The 20,525-nt window shown below is 42.0% G+C and overlaps 1 protein-coding gene across 11 annotated transcripts in view; it reads right to left on the reverse strand.

Moving 5' to 3' along the window:
* Nucleotides 1-2,896: 2,896 nt before the first annotated feature.
* Nucleotides 2,897-20,525, reverse strand: part of SYNE3 (spectrin repeat containing nuclear envelope family member 3) — an 85,374-nt gene continuing 67,745 nt past the window's right edge. For 9 of the 11 annotated variants that reach the window (XM_072865032.1, XM_072865031.1, XM_072865029.1 and 6 more), the window contains one exon: nt 3,073-14,116. In XM_072865032.1, the coding sequence (XP_072721133.1) occupies nt 13,919-14,116 (198 nt within the window). In that variant the 3' untranslated portion in view covers nt 3,073-13,918. Of the gene's footprint in view, nt 3,051-3,072; nt 14,117-20,525 lie in introns of those variants that run through there. The other 2 variants (XM_072865030.1, XM_072865033.1) reach the window with 2 other exon arrangements.

Raw genomic sequence — 20,525 nt, forward strand, 5'->3', positions numbered from 1 at the left:
GAGCCGAGAAGTCTCGGCCGAGAGGCCCCACTCTGCGCCGGGGCTCGCTGTGGGCTGGAAGGAAGCCGCCCGAAAGCTTCGGCGTCTCCACAGGCGGGCGCCTGAGGGGCGGCTGCGCCTCCCGGGGGGCTCCCGGCCCCGCAACCTCTGCCCAGTGCGGAAGGGCCCAGCGTGGAGGTGGGTTGCCGTCGCCCGCGCCCGGCTGGGGCAGAGGCGGCACCGGCCACCACAGGCCGCAGGCACGCCCGCGCGCATCCGCCTCAGGAGCTCAGGGAGGCGGGAGGTTGAGGTGCCTGCCAGGGCTGCCGTCCCCCTCCCTGTAAGGCCGGGGTGATTACACAGGCTGGTTGCTCTGCCGTTTAATGGATGGCTCTTGCTGCAGTGCTTGGGGACCCTCTGGCAGGGCGCTGCGAAAGGGCAAAGGGGTACTAATAGCCGCTGTGTTTTCCAGCAGCCCCAGCCAGAGATAGTTCTGTATATAGCTGACAAGCAGTCAACGTCTGCTCCCTGTCTCTGTTTGCACTTCATCGAGTTATCTCCTCGCAAGCAAAGAAATCCCAGCTGATTGAACAGCACATTCATCATCTGGATTTCCCCCGTATCTTTTCCTGTATGAATGGTGCCATAAAAAGCCCACCAGAAAAGTTGACGGCGATCTGCTCTATCTTCCCTTAAAAGCTTTTGCAGAGCCACGTTAAGATCTGAAGTAAGGGAAAAAAAATCAAAACAAACCCCAGACTTTTTTTCCCCACTCCAACGTCAATCAAGGAACATTAAACAAAAAGATTAGTTCTGCTCTTGTTTGTTTGTAAAACAAAAAGCATGAAATATTTAGCAGTATTGTAATGCAAACCAGATGGGAATAATGCCGGCTTTCAAGGCGGCTGGTAACCACCTCCCTTTCATGCTGCTGCAGCAGCGGGACCAGGCAGGCAGCCCATTAGGACAATTTATGAACTGGACTTCCACAGAGGGAGTTCTAGCAAGAGGTCCACGGCTTCTACAGAGCAACCCTGATAGCATCTGTTAGGGTTATTCATTGAAGAGGATTATATTACAATCCCTCTTAATACCACGAGTGCTACGGTAAAACCGGATGAGCCTTCAGTTTCATTTGCTCCAGCAATATGTGTTTATCAGAGCGTTTTTCTGCAGTTGGAAACCAAGGCTGCATTCATGGTATGTCACAGAATGAAATTTAGAAAGCTTGAAATATTAACCTAGAAAAAAACCTCAGTCCCTGCTTTTAATCTCTCATGGCCGTAGCGCTCAGCTTCTACGTGCAGCACCAACGCACCATCAGCCCTTTTCCATAGAAAGCCACTCCCCATTAACTCTCCAGGGCCGAGATTGATTTTATTTAAATAGTTCTCACTCGGTAACCTTGCTCCATCCTTTTTTATTTAAGACTTTGCTAATGACATATTTTTTTCCCCTTAATTTACCTAAGCATATAATGAATGCTCACATCCGAAATGACCTCATTATACCGGCAAGGACTTTTGCGCAGATACGATTTAGTGCATGGGCATAAGGCAGAGGAGAACTCTCTAAATGGAGAGGTTTTAAGCGTTCTGTAAAATCCCTGTTGACTACAAGCCAGATTCTTACTGCTGTAAATTGACTTAGTTCCAACAGCTTCAATGAAGCTACACTGATTTACTCCACTTGAGGGTCTTACCCTATTATTTTTATTTATTGAACTTGCCACCTTTTGCTGCTACAGCCTAAACAGATACTTCCATCCTCAAGCAGCAGGGTTGCTATCTAAACCAGGTGTTTCTCAACTAATATATGACTTCAGAGATTTATAACTGCCCAGAGTATTTCATTGTCCTCTGAAAGTGTTTATAATAATTCTCGTTGACTGTCTCAACTCCCACCGATCAGCTGTAGAGTTGTTTGCAGCCTGAACCTGGTCAACAAAATATTCATTCACCATACAAGTGTGAGCTGTTTTATCTATTTTTAGGCACTTTTCTCTCCTCCCTGCTGGACGACAGTCTTTCCTGGTCTATGTACAGTGTCTGGGACAAAATCAAGTCCCAAGTTTCTTTGCTGGTTCCAGAAGAAGAGGCCTGCTATACACAAAGAAGCCTACTTTCTGGCTCCACAAAAAATAAACTGCAAGATGAAAAAATGCATTGCAAAGGAAAAAAAAAAAGAACAGAAATTTCTTTTGTGTACTGATTGTAGCCCTTATGGGAATGTAACTGTCCCACCATCATAGTCTGCTCTTCCTATAGCCCTGGACTTGTTTTACCCCGTTCTCTTCTGGATTCGAGCTGCTGCTCTGATCTTGACACAGCTATGATCAGCTGAAGTGTTTGCATTTGTACTTTTGGGGGCTTAGTGGGAGACAGCTCATAGGAAGGCACAGGACTGCATGGTCCAAATACCTGAGAGAAGTCAAAGACCTGGATAAAGGTCAGTGTGTTCATAAAAGCAACAGGGAACCTAGCCCATAGATTCACCAAAAGTTGTAGTGGTTTTCCACTCCTCCAGAAGTAACTGCCCGTGGAGCCCTTTGATGTCGGAGGTCCTGGCAGACTCTGTCTCATAAAGATTCAGAAAATAAACCACCAATTACTTGGATGCTAATGAGAGTTGTGCATCCACACATACATGCTGCAGTGATTACTCTTCAGATAAATCAGCGGTGGTTAAACTAATACACTGCTCGCTCACTACATGTGATTGGCGTTAACTTCAAATCTGAGGTTTTCAAAAAAGTCCCCTTTGTCTTAGCAGGTTTGTAATTGAGGGGAACCCCACAGAGACTGTCAGAGGCCGACGCCGTAAGAAATCATACTGTATTGTAATATGATTTAGCAAATTCACATTTTCTTTGGGTCCGGTAGAATTCTATTCAAACAACTGCACAGTCTTATAGAAAAGCTAACATTTTATTTTAAATCTTACAGGGCTAGAGTGAAGTAGGTGCATTCAGCACAACCTTCTTCCAGTAGTACATGAGCAGAGAGGCAGGCAGCAGCAAATTTTATCCTTGCTTCACTTGTTCTGGGTGTTTCTAGGTCAGCCCAAATACTCTGATGGTAAGAAACAAGCACAGCAAAAATGTGAAACCACCCCCCAGAATAATTTAAAAGTCCTTAAAAAGAAATACATATGTGTTTATTTACTGCATTATAACTGCAACATCAAATACAACTATATTTTCATTACAAAAAAGGACACATGCAATAAAATACTCTGATTTTATAATCCAATTCAACATAGTTCATTGGTAACAGTGGAGCATCACACAACAGTCACAAGGCTAGGGCTTGGGGTGATGAATTTCCAGTCTCTTTATCCTACTTGCAAACAGCAAAGCCACATCATATTTTATTTGTCATCGAGGGACAAACTTTTGGAATCATGTGGCCAGATTGCAGAAGGTCCCAGCTGCCCCTTAACTCTCCGATGAGTCTTGCAGAATCAGATTTTTTTTACTTGAGAAAATATTATGCTTCTGACAAGGTTGAGGACTAGACAGTATTTTCCAGGCAGACAGCAGAAATCCTTCCATGTTACACCACAGCCAAGGTACAGAGCAAGGGCCTCTGCTTCACAGGTGCACAGAAGCCAAGGCTGTGCGTTACTTTAACTATTGTTCTGGAGAATGAAATCAGGCCATTTTCTGCAATATTTCACTGCAGCTTTCTATTATGTTCATCTGCGCACGGGGCTTCAATCGATTTAATCTGGCATTTCAGCTACGGAATAAATCTGGCAGAAAAGAACACAAAAAGTTGTCCTGAAATACTCAAAATACAGCCTCTTAACTAGTTAAAAGGCCCCGTTCTTCCTTAGAAAAGGGCCTTATTCTATCACTGCTGTTCACACATCATAGGCTCTTATTTTTAATATTTCCCATGCAATTTCATGGGAGTACTTGTGAAATAAGGTCCTAAACAGTGTGAACAAACTACAGAATCAGGCCCCAAAATGGCACCATTTCTAGGGTAAATTCTCCTGACTTTCAGTCGAGACTTTTTAGGAAGTGTCAGGTAACGCTGTCCAGCCTTTCAAAACAATGACCTGATTTCTTTCCGTACATCTTGCGTGGCATAACACTAAGGATGACTTAGCTCTAACAACTTAAATAAAAAACAAAGTCAGTCTTTTTATGCAGCTGCATTTTTTTATACAATTTCATAGAGTCAGTATACAGAAGCTTACAGCTTTTTGAGATAATTCTAGCAAATAGGAGGATAGCTATGAAAACAAAGAGTTTCAAAACTACATGGAAATCTGTAGAATAAAATATATATCTATATATCATTTCCCAACACAAGCAATTGGCAGTTTAGAAAAATAGGATTGTTACAGTCTTTCTGAATCAATAATTGTAAAAAGAAAAGATTTAAAAAATAAGTTCAGCTTTTCAAAAAGCTATATTTTTAATAAGAAAATAGACTGGTCCGCATTTCCCTGAATAAGCCAGAAAGGTTAAGGAAAGGTCCAAGCAAGACAAGGAGTCTGATTTGGAGTTGATATCAGCTGTGATAACATACACATGTACAGAGACAGCTGCTTGGCTCCAGTATTGTTTACCTTAGAAACGAGACTAATTTATCACAAATGTATTTAAAAATCATAAATAACATGACGAAAGTGGAACTGGTCCCTGCAATGCAAATAATTATATTCATACAAGCAAAAAGTGACATCAATCCAGTTATTTTCTTGTGACAGTTAAAAGGTATTTTGTACCCAACTGTTACATTGAACAGCACATGTATAAACACAGATTATTATTACAGACTCTGCTATCAGCTACTATACATAAACAAGAAGAGATGTTCATGCTGTAATTGCCTTCAACGTTTTTGTTCTACTTCAATATTAACATTTACAAGAAGCTGAGGTGGAGACCTGAATTCAAGCCAGGATTTCAACATGCAAAATGCACAGGGTTCACAGGAAGGTTTCTGATCCTCCCCATTACTGACATTTGGAAGTGGACAGGCGCTCTGAAGAATTTTAAAACCATTCACAATATGAGGTTGTGAATGGTGATCACCAACAGAGGCCGGTGATCTAACATGGGGCACACTGGTGAAATTTAGATCCGCATCACTAAACCTCCCATTCCAGAGGATTCACATTTTAGTTCCAGGTCACTTCTAAAAGAAGGTGGCAAAATGTACCTCAATATTTGCTGATTTTTAAATTAAAAGCAGAGAACAGTTTGATTGCAGAAACTTCACTCCAGGCTGTTCTTAATAACTTTTTAATACATCAGTTAGAACTTATTAATTCTGTTCAATGTGAGAGTAAATCCCTTCATTTTGTTGTTATTTTTGTGAAATATATAGGATATTTACTCACCCTATACAGGAGTCTTAGCACATTTCTTTAAACTTTCCTCTAGCTTGAAACTAAACAAAAGCACAAAAACTGATGGAAGCAAGATTGATGGAGTGTTGGTGAAGGGATCCAAGATGGTTTATAATCCAGCCTTGTGAATTAAATTGGGCCTGAGACAGCCAGCTGCTTTGAGAAGTGAGGACAGGTCCCCTGCAGAAGCACTGTACATCGGTTATATTGCTAGTAAACAACAATGCAGCTTCTGCGTCTCCTACCACTTTTCAGTGTCAATGGAGTGTTACGTCTTACAAAAGGCAATGACAGAAAAATGCAACACCTGTGTTATTGCTTGTGTAATTGCTTCACAGTGGTCCAGCACACCCAAGTAAACAAATGAGAAGAAGGTATGTTGCTGGAAGGGAAGCTCTGAGGCTGGGCAGGTGGAGTATGCCCTCCAGGAATCACCTGATAAACTGACAAAGTACAAACTAAAAGGAAAAAAAAATTGAAAGAGTGGCACTGATCAAAAGGAATACATCCGCTGAGACAAAAACGACACTCAGGGTCTCGGAGCAAGACAAAGATGTGTCTTTTGCCTTCCAGTCAAGCACGTGTACAAAATGGAGGTTGGTGTTTGAGAACAGACACGCATGTAGTACGTGCAGCATCCAAATACCTTCAGGAATAGCCAGTGCTCAAGCTTTAAGCTCAAGGTTGAACTCTTACAGGTACTGATCTGGGAAGGTGATGGGAAAATCATCTTGGGTGCTTTTTGCCGCAGAGACTGATGCCCTAACTCAAAGCTTATTAAAGCTCATTAAAGCTCATTAAAACACATACCTCTAAACTCTTCCAGCTTCCCTTTAAGACACAGTTTCTCTTAAAAGCTGCACTTGAAAGTTACATTGAAGTGGAATGTCACCTTTCTTTAAGTAGAACAATAATTACACTCTGCATTACATATATATACATATATATATATTTCATGGCAATGGAAAGTACTGTACAGAGGCATTCATTCATATCTGTAGTGAAACCAAGTCTGTGGTGTTCAATGCTTATTGGACTTGACAAAAGAAATAATTTGGTTTTGAAGGCGGGAGTCACTTCAGGAAAAATAACAGCTCCTACCATGGAATTCTAGCTGGAGACCTCCCAGCAAAGTGCTGGTGAGGGCGGGTGGCACTGCAGCCTGCCTTCAGTTCCCAGCCTCTCGAAATTTGCCTCTCCCTGTTCACATACAGCTTTTGATGGAGCAAAAAGGAGCTAAAATAAATGGTTTGCTAGAGGGCTTGATAAATGAGTTGTGAAATAAGTTTGTTAAAAGTGACCATTTTCTTTTTCCTTCTTTTTTTTTCCAGCTCACAAAAAAAGGGTCCTGGCTTATTAGGGTGTATAACAGTGACATTCAGACGCTCCCGGCAGCCCGAGGGCACACACCCCGGAGCGCCTAGCCCCGCGCCCAGCAGCACATGGGAGCGCTTACACAGGCAGTGACAGCACGAGGATAACAGAGCTGAAACTGAAACACCAGCCTCCTTGCTGATTAAGGGGCAATTTTCTGCATGCAGTAATTTGGATTACCCATCAAAACCTGCTTAGAGAGGAGAAGAGAAAAGGGCCTGGGCAGGCTGTGAACAATGCTAATGGCAAGGCTTTCATTACTAATAATTGTTTGTTAAGCGACACCCTCACACTCCCATCTACAGATGTGACTATTAAGGGCAGTCCCTGAGCCAACACAAGGCAGATGAGGGTAGGACATGGCCAGGAGACTTGGAAGAGACGGCTGGCAAGGACCAGAGTCCCCTCAGCTAGAGATGAAGGCTGCTTTGACACAGGGGGCAGCAGAAACAAGGCAGAGCATCTGCAGGAGGAACTGCAATGGGGAAAAAATTTATTGGATTTCAATTTATTGAAACAGGACCAGGTTTTTTGCTCTATGTATGGAGGAAGAACGGGCACTGGAAACAGTTAAGAGAAAGGTGACAGGAATGATCAAAGGCGTGGAAGAACTGTAACATGAAAAGAAGCAGAGAATACTGGGATAGTTTAGTTTAGGAAGGAGACAAAGCCAAATCTCCTCTGCTCTGACAAAAGAAGGAAAGACAAAGCATGGTCTGGAGAGGGTAGTGCTGGTCTTTCTGCTTCCTTGGATTCAACACACAGGGGCCAAAGAAGGAAAATCAAACAACCCCCACCCCCCAAACAAAACGTTTCTGATTCAATACCAATTCCAGGGAATACCTTTTTCACACAACTCATAGGAAGAATGTGGAACTCACTGCTGTGAACAGCTTTGAAGCCAGAAAGACACTAGTATTCAGTAAGGCACTGAACAGGCTCGCCCCCAAAATCCAGAAGACTGAAGGCAAGAGCTGGCATTTACTTGCAAAGGAACAGAAAGCCTCCTGCTTCAGTTCTGTAATGAAGCTCTAATTCCTAAGGATTGAACAGAGACCTTCATGACTATCTTTCTACCTACAACAGCATATCCTGCATCTTTTCCTGGAGCATCAGCACCTACCACCTACCATTAATCTGTCACTGAGGGGTTTGATTTAGCAGTTTCTTCTGTGTTTAATGAAAAGAAAAAAGCACTCCCAAGACTCAAATCTCAGCTAGAGTGAATCACCCTGAGGGGAGCCTCCTTCCACAGTCAGGGATGTGAAACTGGACAGTGCTGACAGCCACTGTCAAAATTTTGTCTGGCAGAGCAGGACGGGAAACCCTTGTTCCTGTGTTATTAGTGCTGGGTTGCTCTCATTATGCCAAACCTACATGTTTATCTCTCGCATCGAGATATCAGGCTGCCTTTTGAAGACCTGATGTCTCCTGCTGCTTCCACTGGGATGTTATACCTTCACCTGTGCAGTTTCATCTCACCCACAGTTTACTAGGAGGAGGGTGGTTAGCTCACAGATACAATGAGCTAAATCTGGCAATTGCTGAAGTAGGTTAGGTAACAAAGGTGCCATTTAGGCTACTGCTTGAATTGGTATATTCCTGATAGATATTCCTTTTCTTTCCAGATCTACTGATATCTCTCTGGTAGACACATATCCATATTTTAAATTGGATAGACAAGAGGTAATAAAAAAATCAACTGTGTGACAGATTATTCCATACTGCTTTATATTTTTTTGGGGAAAATGCTACATTCAAGAATCTTTGTTTCGTTTTGTTTTACCATTGAGCAAGTGTGAAATGAACCCACAATCCTTAAACATACATGTGCAAGTCAAAAAGCCTTGTGCCTAAAACATTCCACACAGTTACCCAACACCTACGATTAATCTGTTTATAACCCAGTATAACCAATAGATAATTATCTTTAAATATGGCAAAAATAATAAGATTGGTTTCTGAATGAATCATGATGTCTGTACCAACAATGTTATCTTTAGTATTTTAATATACTGATTTCTGAGAGTTGCCAACTGCTGACAGATAGATTAATGCAATAAACTTGTAATGGCTTAGAGCAGGTCAATGATCTGAGCACTACTAAGAATATCCTCGACAGCCCCCAGCGACTCTGGAAGAAGCTGATATAGTTCATTGGGCAAGCAAGTTTTCAGCTGCAGACTAGCAACTGATACTGTCCAAGGGATAGTAAAGTCTCCAAAAGCAGTTCTTACAGCCAGCTGGGTACATAACCTAGGACCCGAAAGACACCTATGATACCTGGCAAAGATATCTTCATTGGGGTATTTATAACCAGCATTTCTTGAAAGGCAAAACTATTTTGCCAGTTTAATTTCAGTCTGTAATCTTCAGTTATTCCAAAAGGTTTTGTTTGCTCTGGGAATCTTTACCATACAGTGGTTTTATTTTTTCTTGAGAAGACAATGTACTCTCTTGTCAACACAATTTAAAAGAATTCATGTATATGAACTCACTCTTCAAATCCCTTTAGTGCTAACAAGATGTGTATGCACACACATCAAAGTAAAACATTTCCTATTTAATACTGAAGAAGAGATCAGATGGAGAAAATTCCTGAGGTCCTAGAGCAACTAAAGAGCACATACTATTTCTTCTATGTGCAGAGATTACCATCTGCCTATCTAGTGATGGCCATTTTTTGGAGACATTTCTTCTCTCTGAGGTCTTCAACTACCCCAACGAAAAGGATTAAGGAGAAGCGGAAAGCCATTCTAAAAGCTCTCCAAATTATTCAGTGATCATCAGGTGTTTTTATTAGTTAGGCTAGTAGCTTTCTTTTCAGCCCCAAATGTTTGAGTTTAGTAAGTATCTCAGTCAGGGCAAATAAGCTAGTACTTGGTAGAAATCACGATTGCTCTGGGGATTCTGTGCTAACAGGGGAATACAACGGTTTTAATGTGTGTGCATAGAACTGAACATGTTTTTCATACAGAGGTTTCTGGAGAGGGCATATATAAATAATATTTAATACAATCTAAATTGCTAGCTGGAATCAGAGAAAGGGTTATTAATAGACATGTGGCACAATAGCAATTTTCTACCTCACTGCATTGCAGTCATGGAAAATTCTGTTGAAAGCATCTGGCTACAAAATCAATGACAATTTATAAATTAGGCTTGCTTTCACTCCAAAGGCTGGGTTTGAAGTATGCCTTTGGGGCTGTGCAGAATTCTTACTTTAATGCATGGGCACTGGAGTGCAGGATTTTGCCTTCAACACTGAAGGGTCATTAATGTGGTCAATCAAATACTGGGTCCAATAGTGCAGGCCAAAGAGCTTGGAGAGAGGCACAAGAGCTCTGCTCTGTGACCAGGCTGGGTATCTGCATGCAGTATAGGCTACATGGCCTGAGCCAGTTGCACAAACAATTTACAAGCTCAAACAAATTCAATCTGTTTTAGAGGGTTTTAGCACCCTCTGACAGTGGTTGGATCTGGATTAAAGTAGTGCAAGCCCTCAGTTGTGGATGCTTCTGTTTTGTGCATCCTAGGTTTTTGGCAAGGGATGTCTTCAAGGCAGAGGCCCCAATCCAAAGATGAGCTGTAACACATCTCGGTTACGTATGGATGTCAGAGATCTATGAGCTGGGGATTTTATAGGCACAAAAGTGAGGGTGCAGCCCTCAAATCATGTGTGAACAAAGATTCAGGCATGAAGAACAGTGCTCAAATTTTAAGGACTGATTTGGAAACAGTATGATTTAGTTTGTGTTTTGAGGAATCTGAGCTTTGTTCAGTTTCCTGGAAGTTGAACTGGGCAGTTTGTTTTCATTATTCCAACTACTGACTTGATTAATACTTACATACACTTCCAGAAATCAGTATCACAAACTTTTCAGAAGAAAAACAAGAGAATAAAAAAGAAAGTAAATTTTGGATTTACATTTCAAGCTTACTTCTGTGATTTTTAAAAAATTATTTCTTTCTTAGAAAAATCACACCTGCATTGGACAGGTGAGGTCAATGACATTATGGAAGAGTGAAATTGTTCTGAGTGAGATGAACATCAAAGTCCTGTTCTTTGGATAGTTTCCATTGCAAAGAAGTAGAGAGATTCATCACTTATCTGAGAATTTAGATTACTGAAATTAATGAGAATAGATTTATTGAGATTTAAAGCAAAAAATTACAAGATTACAGACAGGGGACTTATAGAATAAATTGAATGCAAACCCAGCAGCAAAAGTGTGTTTCTAATTTAGTGCGTTTTTTAAACCTGACACAACACTGAAAAATCAAGGTGACGATGCAGTTGTTCTGTTATGGTCCTCTGTGTAGAAATTTCAACCCCCAGTGGCATACTCCTGTGGTGTCAAACGCATTTGTGAACCCATAAAAATCATCCAGATCAGAAAGCCTCGGCAGAAAGAAATCTGATGTGAGATTTTGTGCTTTCATAGAAAAAACTTGTCTATCTCCCTACTGATTTTCTCTTGTGGCTATATTTTTCCTCATTATTTTTACTTTCTCACTGGCATTTTACTTTCATCACCTGGAATGGCTCAGCAAAATTCAGAGAAGTGCAATGTAGCTATGCCACAGAAAAGTGCAGCACAAGTACACATATACACAACCACACACAGCAGGTTTTGTTACTGCCCCTCTTCCCCCACACTTCTTTTCTACTGGAGCATTTAATTTGACATGGAGATGTGTGTGATGATTAGCTCCTTGCTGTGCAGCCAGGAGGGTTTCTTCCCTCAGGGCTGGCAGCAATTTTTAGAGGAGTACAGGAGGAACGTGCATGGCTCTTGTACAGCTAATCAGAGGAGAGAAGGAGGTACGTCCTCCACCACCAGAAAGAACCATTGCAAAGAAAGAATTAATTTGCCCCATTCTCTGATTAATTATAGCTCCTATCCATCTGGCTCCTTCATGAAAGAAATCACAGGCCTTACCTTCTTTCGCTTCCCATTTAGATGTGAATGTCTTATGGCTTAGCGTACATCCTCTCTCCTCACCTTTCTGCTTTCAGCCCCCCTCTGCCTGCTCTCTAGAGCTCTTCTGCTACCTCCTGACAGTCAGGTTTTAATCCGCATCAGTTCAGATCCTCCTCACACTCCCCTTGCACTCTACCTGACTACCTTCACCATGCCTGCTCTCTTTCCTCTAATTTCCACTCTCCTTTTCACTTTTAGCAGAATTTTAGCATTTTTATCCAACTCTAGCAAACCCAGTGTAGTCAGAAGCATTATTAGGAAGACAGTGACAGAGTCCTGGTGGTGCATGAGTCTCCTCAGAACACTGGCAGAGTCCCTGTTACTTGCCTCATTTTAAACCTTACTGAGGAAAAGCTGTTTAATATGCAATAGTACCAATACTGTAGCAGGGAGAGGGAACCAAAAAGATTCAGAGATTTTTCCTCCACAGAGCCTGTACTCTTGTTCTCTGTGTTCATCGTGACTCCTTGTCTTAGGCTTCATAAATTGTTGGACACCTCTCTTCTCTATCTTTAGCTAGTCCTCTTTCACATCTGCCTGTTCTCCCTCATTCTGTTCCTATAACGAGCTCCTTGCTGCTACACCTCCCTATTCTACCCAAGTTTGCTTCTTTAGCAAAACTTTCACGGTGTTGTTAAAGAAGTATGACTTCCTCCTTCAGTCCCTCAGATACTAATTTACCTGCACAACAGTTTTTATATTATTTTGGAACTTATTTGGAAAATCACACTGAATACACCATAGTGGTACCCAGAAGACAAGCTCCTCCCACAAGATAGCGGGGATGGGAAAAGTAACTATTTCTTCAGTTAAATTTTTTTTGCATTATTACTACTGTGGCTAAAAAGATGAGACAATAAGAGATAGCTCTCAGAAATGGCACAAAATTTTAGAAATTACCTTTTCTCTCAGGAGCCAATCAGGTAAAACACCACTAAGAATGGTTTCATCACAGTAAAGTGAGAATTGTTTTTACATTAAAAGGCAATGCTAAAACATCATACATTCAAAAATTTGATAAATCAGGCATAATGTTAGGTAAATAAATGACAAGTTGTCATAATCTTAGAGTTTAGACTATATAGAAGTCTAGGCTTGACTGTCTTTGATACAATCAGTTTACATCAGTTTAACAAACCATTAATATAAAAACATCCTAGGAAGGAATCTTGTTTCCAGCATGGTATTATTAAAGTACTTCTGACTTTTGCTTCACTGACACTGAGCCAGGCTGCATCCCACTGTTCAGGCTTTATGTTCCATTACCAAATGCCTCTTTATAAAGTAAAAAAAACCAAACAACAATAAAAAACCCAAACCAAAAAACACAAACAAAAAACCCCCACTGCTTTTTAAAGACAAGACCACTGATACAAGGTTTTGTTCAGTGCTCACAAATTTGTTCAGAAAATTATGACCTGATTTTAAAAGTCCTCCTGCTACAGAGATGTTCAAAAACATATATTTTCCCAGCTTTCTTCCTACTGTATTCTACCTCTCCTGATTCAGGTGGGCTGGAGAACACAGTAATTGGAAAAGAAATCTGGTAAAAAATGAGAACAAGAGGAGGCCCACCCCCACTCCTACTGAAGTCAGTGGAAACATTTCTATTACCTTCTGCAATCCCTGCATCCAGATACTGAAAAAAACAGCTCAAGATTTCAAACAGAATAGTCGCAATATTCCTTGCGCTGAATGTCAACCACTGTATTCAACATGATTCTACTCTACCTGCTCTCCAATTTGCACTCTGCTGCATGCCCACATCTTCTCATGCTTGCTCTGACTTTGGTTGTAAACAACAAGAATCTGATTTAGAAAATCATCCAAAAAGCCCACAACCAAACCATCATTCAATATTCCTTGCTGAAAGATGGTAGAAACAGCAACATTGCAGGATTATCTCCAAACAGTGCATGAGTGGATGGTGGATGTTAGTTTGGCCACAGATATGCATTTTTATATATATATATGTACATACATACACAGACACGATCTCTATATACATATTATAAATATTATAATAAAATATTGTAAAAATATTAATTTGCCCAAATACCTGATTAAAGTGGACTAATCTTATGTTGCATTTATGTGACCTATCCAGTTGATATGATGGCCTTGTCAGAAGCCCTAAAATCTACAATACTTGCAGTTGTTAAAAAACCAAAGAGTCTATATTTCTGAGAGTCACCTTGTGCCACGCCAAGAAGTTAGGTTGGAGGTGGGCCCTCGTATCTCAGCATCAGGTTGAAGGACCGAGCAAAGTTGTTGGCCAGCGTGCAGCTGTGGGTCTCCTCTGCCAGGGGCAGGAGGAAGGCCAGGAGCAGGAGGAGCAAGAGGAGCAGTTGCAATGGTAGTGCTGCCCAGCACACTCGATGCAGGAATGAGCAAACGCCTCCAGAGCGCTTCTGAAAGACAAACCGAAGAGCAACTCAGAAAAATAAAGACCTGGGGAGGTGCATTTCAAGTACATCAAACTGCCTGGTTTGGGCAGAACAACCCAACTTGTCCAGAACACGATGTGTCCTGGGATCCAGACTGGGTGCTTGGTATGCTGCAGCTGACTGAAGCTGGTGCTTAAACCATTTCTTTTAGGAGAATATTTCACTCTCTTAAAGAATTCCCTGCTGCAAACTGTTGTCTTCTAGCAGGAAAACACTGCTGACTTTCTAGCAGAAGAAAACAATTGCCTCCGAGTCCATTTTCCAATTACAAAGTGGTGGTTATAAATGCTCACGCCAAAGCTGCCAACGGGTCTCCTCACAGTCAGCATACGGCACAGAAGGTCTGCGTTAGTAACTCTCCTGTCAGTAAAATGAGAGTGCTGATGCCTGGAAGAGAGGAGCCAGCCTTTTGCTCTCTGTCAGCAGAAAGGAGCTTTGTTTGCAGCTCATCCAGCTCACAGTCATCTCCCCAGCTACAACATGCTCTTTGGATCCTGACTTTGGGGTCCATGAGGCTGGAGGTCAGAAAAAAGGCCCTGCAGCGCAGCTTTTTACCTTTTATACCCTACCAGGCCCATCTTAAACTTTTATGTGATGCCAAGAGAATGAGAGAAAACACAACACTGACAGTGAAGAAGTCATTAAAGTCACACTTATTGCTGAGCAGCCATGGGAGGGACACACAAATAAGTCCCATTACACTTTCCTTTATGCTGGTGCAAATCTAGAGTAGCTCAATTAACCTCATGAATTTAATCTGGATTAGCACAACCAGGAGAGAACATAACTGGGGCTACAGAACTGAGAAAAGATTAATTAAGAAGTGAGGTTTCCACTGGCAAGATTCCTGGGTATCTCCTGCCCATGAGCTGAACTATATGCGTTTCACAGAAAAAAGGTCAAGTCAACTATCTGTAAGAGAGTCCTGAAAAAGAGGGCTCAATAATCCATTAATTTCATCAAACATGGATTTATACTCAGAACATGGAAATATCACTTAATGCGGCTACAACTTTAGATACCAATCTACATCACAAATATCAATGCAGAACATCCACTGAATTGGGACCCACGTTTTCCACAAGAGGAAGTTAATTTGTTGTGTTCAAGCCACAGACGATGTCAGTGCTGCCGCAAAATTAGGGCTTCTGGCCTCTACTGGATGCTTGACTAAAAGGCAATGTCTTTGTCCCACTACAGCACTGCCATGAATAGTCCGTGGGAAACACCAGCAGAGAAGATAAGGAGCAGAATGATGGTTGAGGAAAGTAATTACACCCTTTGCTATTTTTTAAGGATCCCTTCCACTGCTTTCTAAATTTCTCAATCTCTCGTAGCTCTATATAAATGCTTACAGAATTAATTATGAAGGCAAACACATAGTTGCAGTTACAGATCATGAGACAGTTGTGCTGGAAATCCTCCTTCTGTTGTAGCTGGTTTGCTTCCATTACATTGAATGGCTGATGAGATTTAATTATTGTGTCAGGCAGATGTAGAGGCAGCAGAGCAACAGCTGCTTGCTCTATCATTTCTGGCCCGCAGTTATCTGAGTTGTAACTTGCTCACTGAGGCCAATGAAAACTCAGGTCCCTGGATGCTGAAACTGTCAGTAGTTGGTGGGCAATGAATACATGTCAGGGTGTAAGTGGGACTCTGACTTTAAGCAGTGTTGGGCAACTTCCCTGGGTACAGCTAGCATTTACCCACAAAATCAAAGCTTCACAAACCTGGCTGCATCACAGGAGTCACCTGCTCCTACTGTGACCTGTTCTCAAACACTAGCCAAAGTACCAGGCGTAAGTAGCTGTACTAACGGGACTTTTCCTTCTCTAGTCCTGGAGTCCAGTCCTGAAATCCTTCATCTCCCCTGGATTTCATCAGCCTATGGACTGAACAAAACCTGCAGGGCTTCTGTGTTCATAGTCAATGCTAAAACTGTTATGCGTAAAGGCAGCAGCCACAACTCCTGGTCAGAGCTTTCTGGGCTTGTCTCTGTAATGCCATGAAACAGACACTCCTTGGTGTAAGCAGTATAAACCAATGGACTGTCACTGACAGCTTCTGTTTTCATTGACCATTTCTCATTCTTAATTCTCCATTGCATCCATAATATGCAGCAATATGACAAATACATTTATTATAGTGTCCCATCTATAAGGAAAAAGGCCCTTTCCAGGTTGCAGAAGCCATGGACAAGTTTGTTTGTATGTATTAACAGGTGTAATTCTGTTGGTGGAAGATCAGATTAGAGTTACCTCTGCCTTGGGACAATTTAAACCATGCTCTTTCTTCTACCACTAAGATGTAATACGACTTAATGCTGATGTTGTTAAAGGGTAGGATCCTGTGACTGACTGTTCAATAGTTCATTATGGCTGGAAGTCTCAAAAATGTTCTCACAAACTCAAACTGGGAATTAGAAGTCCACCTCTCACTGACACAGTTGTGAGAAGGACTGCCAGTCTTCCTAGCAGTACCTAAAACTTTTGCTTTACAGCTGTCAATCCTTTAGCATTGGTTTTGAAAGCTACTGCACTCTGAAACTATTCTTGCATTGCCAGACTAGCTGCAACACCTGTCTTCCCAGTTATCTCCTTCTGCCTATGAACTGGTGGGAAACAGTGGGCTTTTCCAGTTGTGCGCCATCTCTGTTCCTGCCACAGCCCAGGGAGCAGGTGTCTTATGGTCGCTCAGGTTTGTCGTTGGCTTCCTCTGATGACCACACTGCCAATTAACCAGTCATGTTGTTCCTACTCCAGTTCTTTTACCGATCCAGCATTTGATTCAGAGCAGGTCACTGACTCTGCCCTGATCTCTAAAGCAAAGACTATTAATGCAACTCTAAGAAATGGGATGAGACTGAAATGTTATTTATTAAGTGCCTTGCTCTTAGATCTACTGGAAGGAGCTGTAAAATAGTATTGCTTTTCAAAGCTCATCCTCCAGAAAGAATTAATGTGAAATGGCTTTATTAACAAACTATCGTTTGCTCTCCTTGGAGCCTTCTGCAATGCAAGATACTCAGGCTAACCATAGCAGATCCTAGCATTAGAAAAATCTGTGGAGGGACATTTGCCTGGGGGCAGAACTTCAGAGAAGGAGAAATATTTTGTCTTTATCTGCTGCTTCTCTCCCACCTGCTTGCCTATAAACATAGGCATTTGTCTTTGCTGCCCAGCTTCTCTGTTTTGTTTGATCACACAGCAAGGTCAGAATCTTGTATTTCTGACTCCATTTGTTGCCATGGGAATGACTCTGCTATCACAAACATGGTATTATGATGTCTCTGCAGGACTGAAGATGAGGCACACAGGAGCTGTGAGGGTTTGGTGCTTTCAGCAAATTTGCAATCATAAGCCATTAATATATGAGGGCCCCAACCTGCACACACTGGAAATCCATGGGAGATTTACCATTAACTTCAGTGTCTGCAGCAGGATTATGCACAGAGACAACTAAATAAAGTCAGGATTGGGAACTACTTATTCATGGAGTTCAGCAGATACCCTTACAAATGGATTCATTACTTATATGCCCAGGTTCTTGCGCACATGAAACCTACATTAGTTCTGTTGCTTTGTGCTTGCTGGAACAATTGGTGGTATGATTTTCTTTTTTTTTGGTGGTAGTACTACCAGAGGTGTTACAGTTAAAGGACAAAAAATTTTGAAGGAGACACAGTAATTTTTAACAGGAGAGATGATACAGCTGGAAAAAGCAGGGAACGTTTTAGGCACTGACTCCCTGTCCGAGTGTGAAAAAAGCAGCACTTCAATTTTACTAAGACTAAGTCAAAGTATTTTTTTAGGCCTGTGCTGTGAGAGAGAGATGCTTTCAGGCTGTGGTGACCTGCGACTATGGCACCAACAGGGAATTCAGGAGGCCAAGGTTCAAACCTCTGCTCTGCTGGGCTCAGAGTGATCAGGCCTGTACGAGTCTACTTGGAGTCAGCACCACACTCCCAACCCTTTAGCACATCATTCTGGGTTAGAAAAGGACAGCCTGACACAGTTCCACCTTTGCAAAAGACAGTTTGAACATTTCATTTCCATACGAGATCAAAGGTGGGAACCACAACCCTTGCTACACAGTGGAATTCCCCTTCCCTAATCACTCCAGCTACTGGCATCAGTACAGCTACTACCCAGCACCCACAGCGCCTGCAGTGTGTGTGTCAGATCTAGGTTCCACAAAATATTCTGAAACCAAATCTTCCTCTGAGGAAAACTGGCAAAGCTCCAGTGAAGTCAACAGAACTTTAATTTCCACCATCTTAGAATAACAGCTGGAATACCTGGGTATCGAGCCAAAGTGTCAGAGACATTTTTGAAACACATGCAAAAGGAATAGGTTGACATTTAAAAAGAAAATATACTTTTAAAGTTCACCATCAAGGATAAATGTCCTCCCCCTTCTCCCTCAAAATACCAGGACAAGCAAGGACTGTCAAGGGGTAGACGGCTGTGTTTTGTGTAATGCTAAATGCATGCTTGTTACCAAATGAACTGCACTGGCTGTGAACATTCACATTTGTACTTGATTCATGTTGGGGCGTTTGAATGACAAGCATCGGTTTAGATCTAGGGAGTCCTCAGCACTTAAATCTGTTTGCAGTTAATAACTCCTTACCAAATGCACCATGAAAAATCACTTGGATGGGAAACAGCAGAAAAGCACTTTAGAACTTGCTACATAATATTCCTGTGTAAGTTGCTGAAGTGTTTTGCTAAAAATCAGTGCACTCCCTGGTTTGCTATTGACCACATTCCAGGACATATGAAAACACACAGTTAATCTAGCTATTTGAGGGAGCAGAGGAATATAGCATCTTATACCATGCTCATTAGTGGGTTTTTGCTGCTGCTTGTATGTCACCAGCATGCCTGACAAAAATCATACTTGCACCGCTGAATCAGTGATCCAGCAGAGAATAAAGATTTAGTTTGGATTCATTCCTCCTACTTTAGAGCATTTCACTGACAGACTATCCTGGGAAATGCACTGCTCTCTGAAAACTCCTGCTCTCCCCACGGATAAAGGGACCAATGCCCTAGTGTCCTACAGACACTACACAGACAAAGACACCAACATCCATGCTGCTTCATGCCAGTGCTGTACCCAGCTCAAATATCTTATATTCTACAGCAGTCGGTGCAGATGCATAGGTACTAAGGCAAGCATAAATAATTTCTCCTTAATATTCTCAGCCTCCAACTGCTTTCAGCTCAGGTGGTTTCCTGAGCCTGACGTAGCTTGCCCATCTAGTTAACACTCAGTGAATCTTTCTTCCAGATAATTCCAGTTTCCCCTTGAACCTATACAAACTTTAAAAGTCTTCAATATCCTTTAGCAAGGAGTTCCACAGGTCAACCAACTGGCATGAAGAACAAATCCTCTGTGTTAGTTTTGAACCTCGCTCCTAGTTCTTTCTTGTGGAAGAGATGGAGAATCAACCCCCATCTGCACTCTCTGCACCATGCATGATTTTGTAAACCCGTGAGTTACATGCTTAGACAGGATGAATCCATGCCTACCTCCACAGTGGGCAGATCACAACATAATGGGCTTAAACTATAGCAATAGGTACAGAGGAAGTACATCTTAACAGGAAGAATAGATGGGCCTTGGAAAGGATCACTTACATAGGTATGAATTCTACCACTTCATTATTCCTCTGAGAATAAGCAGAGCTGCCAGGAAGGCCATAACAGCAGCTTACCATACATCCCTTTCATTCTGAATAGGAGTATGCCATTATCAAGCACCATTGCTTTTTTTGATAAAGCAGTAACCTCATCAGTGACATTTTGCCTCTGAGAGGCCCTGGGTTTCTGCCACTTGAGATGCCACTGGGTATTAATTCACTTGCCACTCACAGAGGCAGGTTATTGCCAACAAGAAGAGATCAGTTCCAGGGGGAGCACAGGCTGCTCTCTCAAACCAAGGCAAATTGGGTTTTTCCCTCAATGTGAGATAGTTTGGAGCTGGGCTCCTCATCAGTTCTCAACTCAGAGCCATGAGCGTCCCTCTCTAAGATAAGCAACGTATTGCAAATTACAGCTGGTCTTTTCAAGAGGGAAATAATTTGGGGGAGTTGGATACTACTGTCGCCATAGAACTGCACGTCCCACATGCAAAGCTGTGGCTCATTCCCATACACCACAGCAGAATTAAGAGTTGAATACTGTTGATCAGAGGTTATGTGGCCTCTGCAAAAGGACAGTGAGCCACAGGGTTCAAAACTGTACTTTCCTAACTGCAAACGCTGCCCAGCTTAGGCAACCGGCCGTGAGGAATGAGTAAGGACGTCTGGAACCCCTTTGAATCCTGTGCTTATCATTCTCCATCTCACAAAGAGCTACCAGAATGA

This window comes from Ciconia boyciana, chromosome 6 (assembly GCF_034638445.1).
Source record: "Ciconia boyciana chromosome 6, ASM3463844v1, whole genome shotgun sequence".
NCBI lineage: Eukaryota > Metazoa > Chordata > Aves > Ciconiiformes > Ciconiidae > Ciconia > Ciconia boyciana.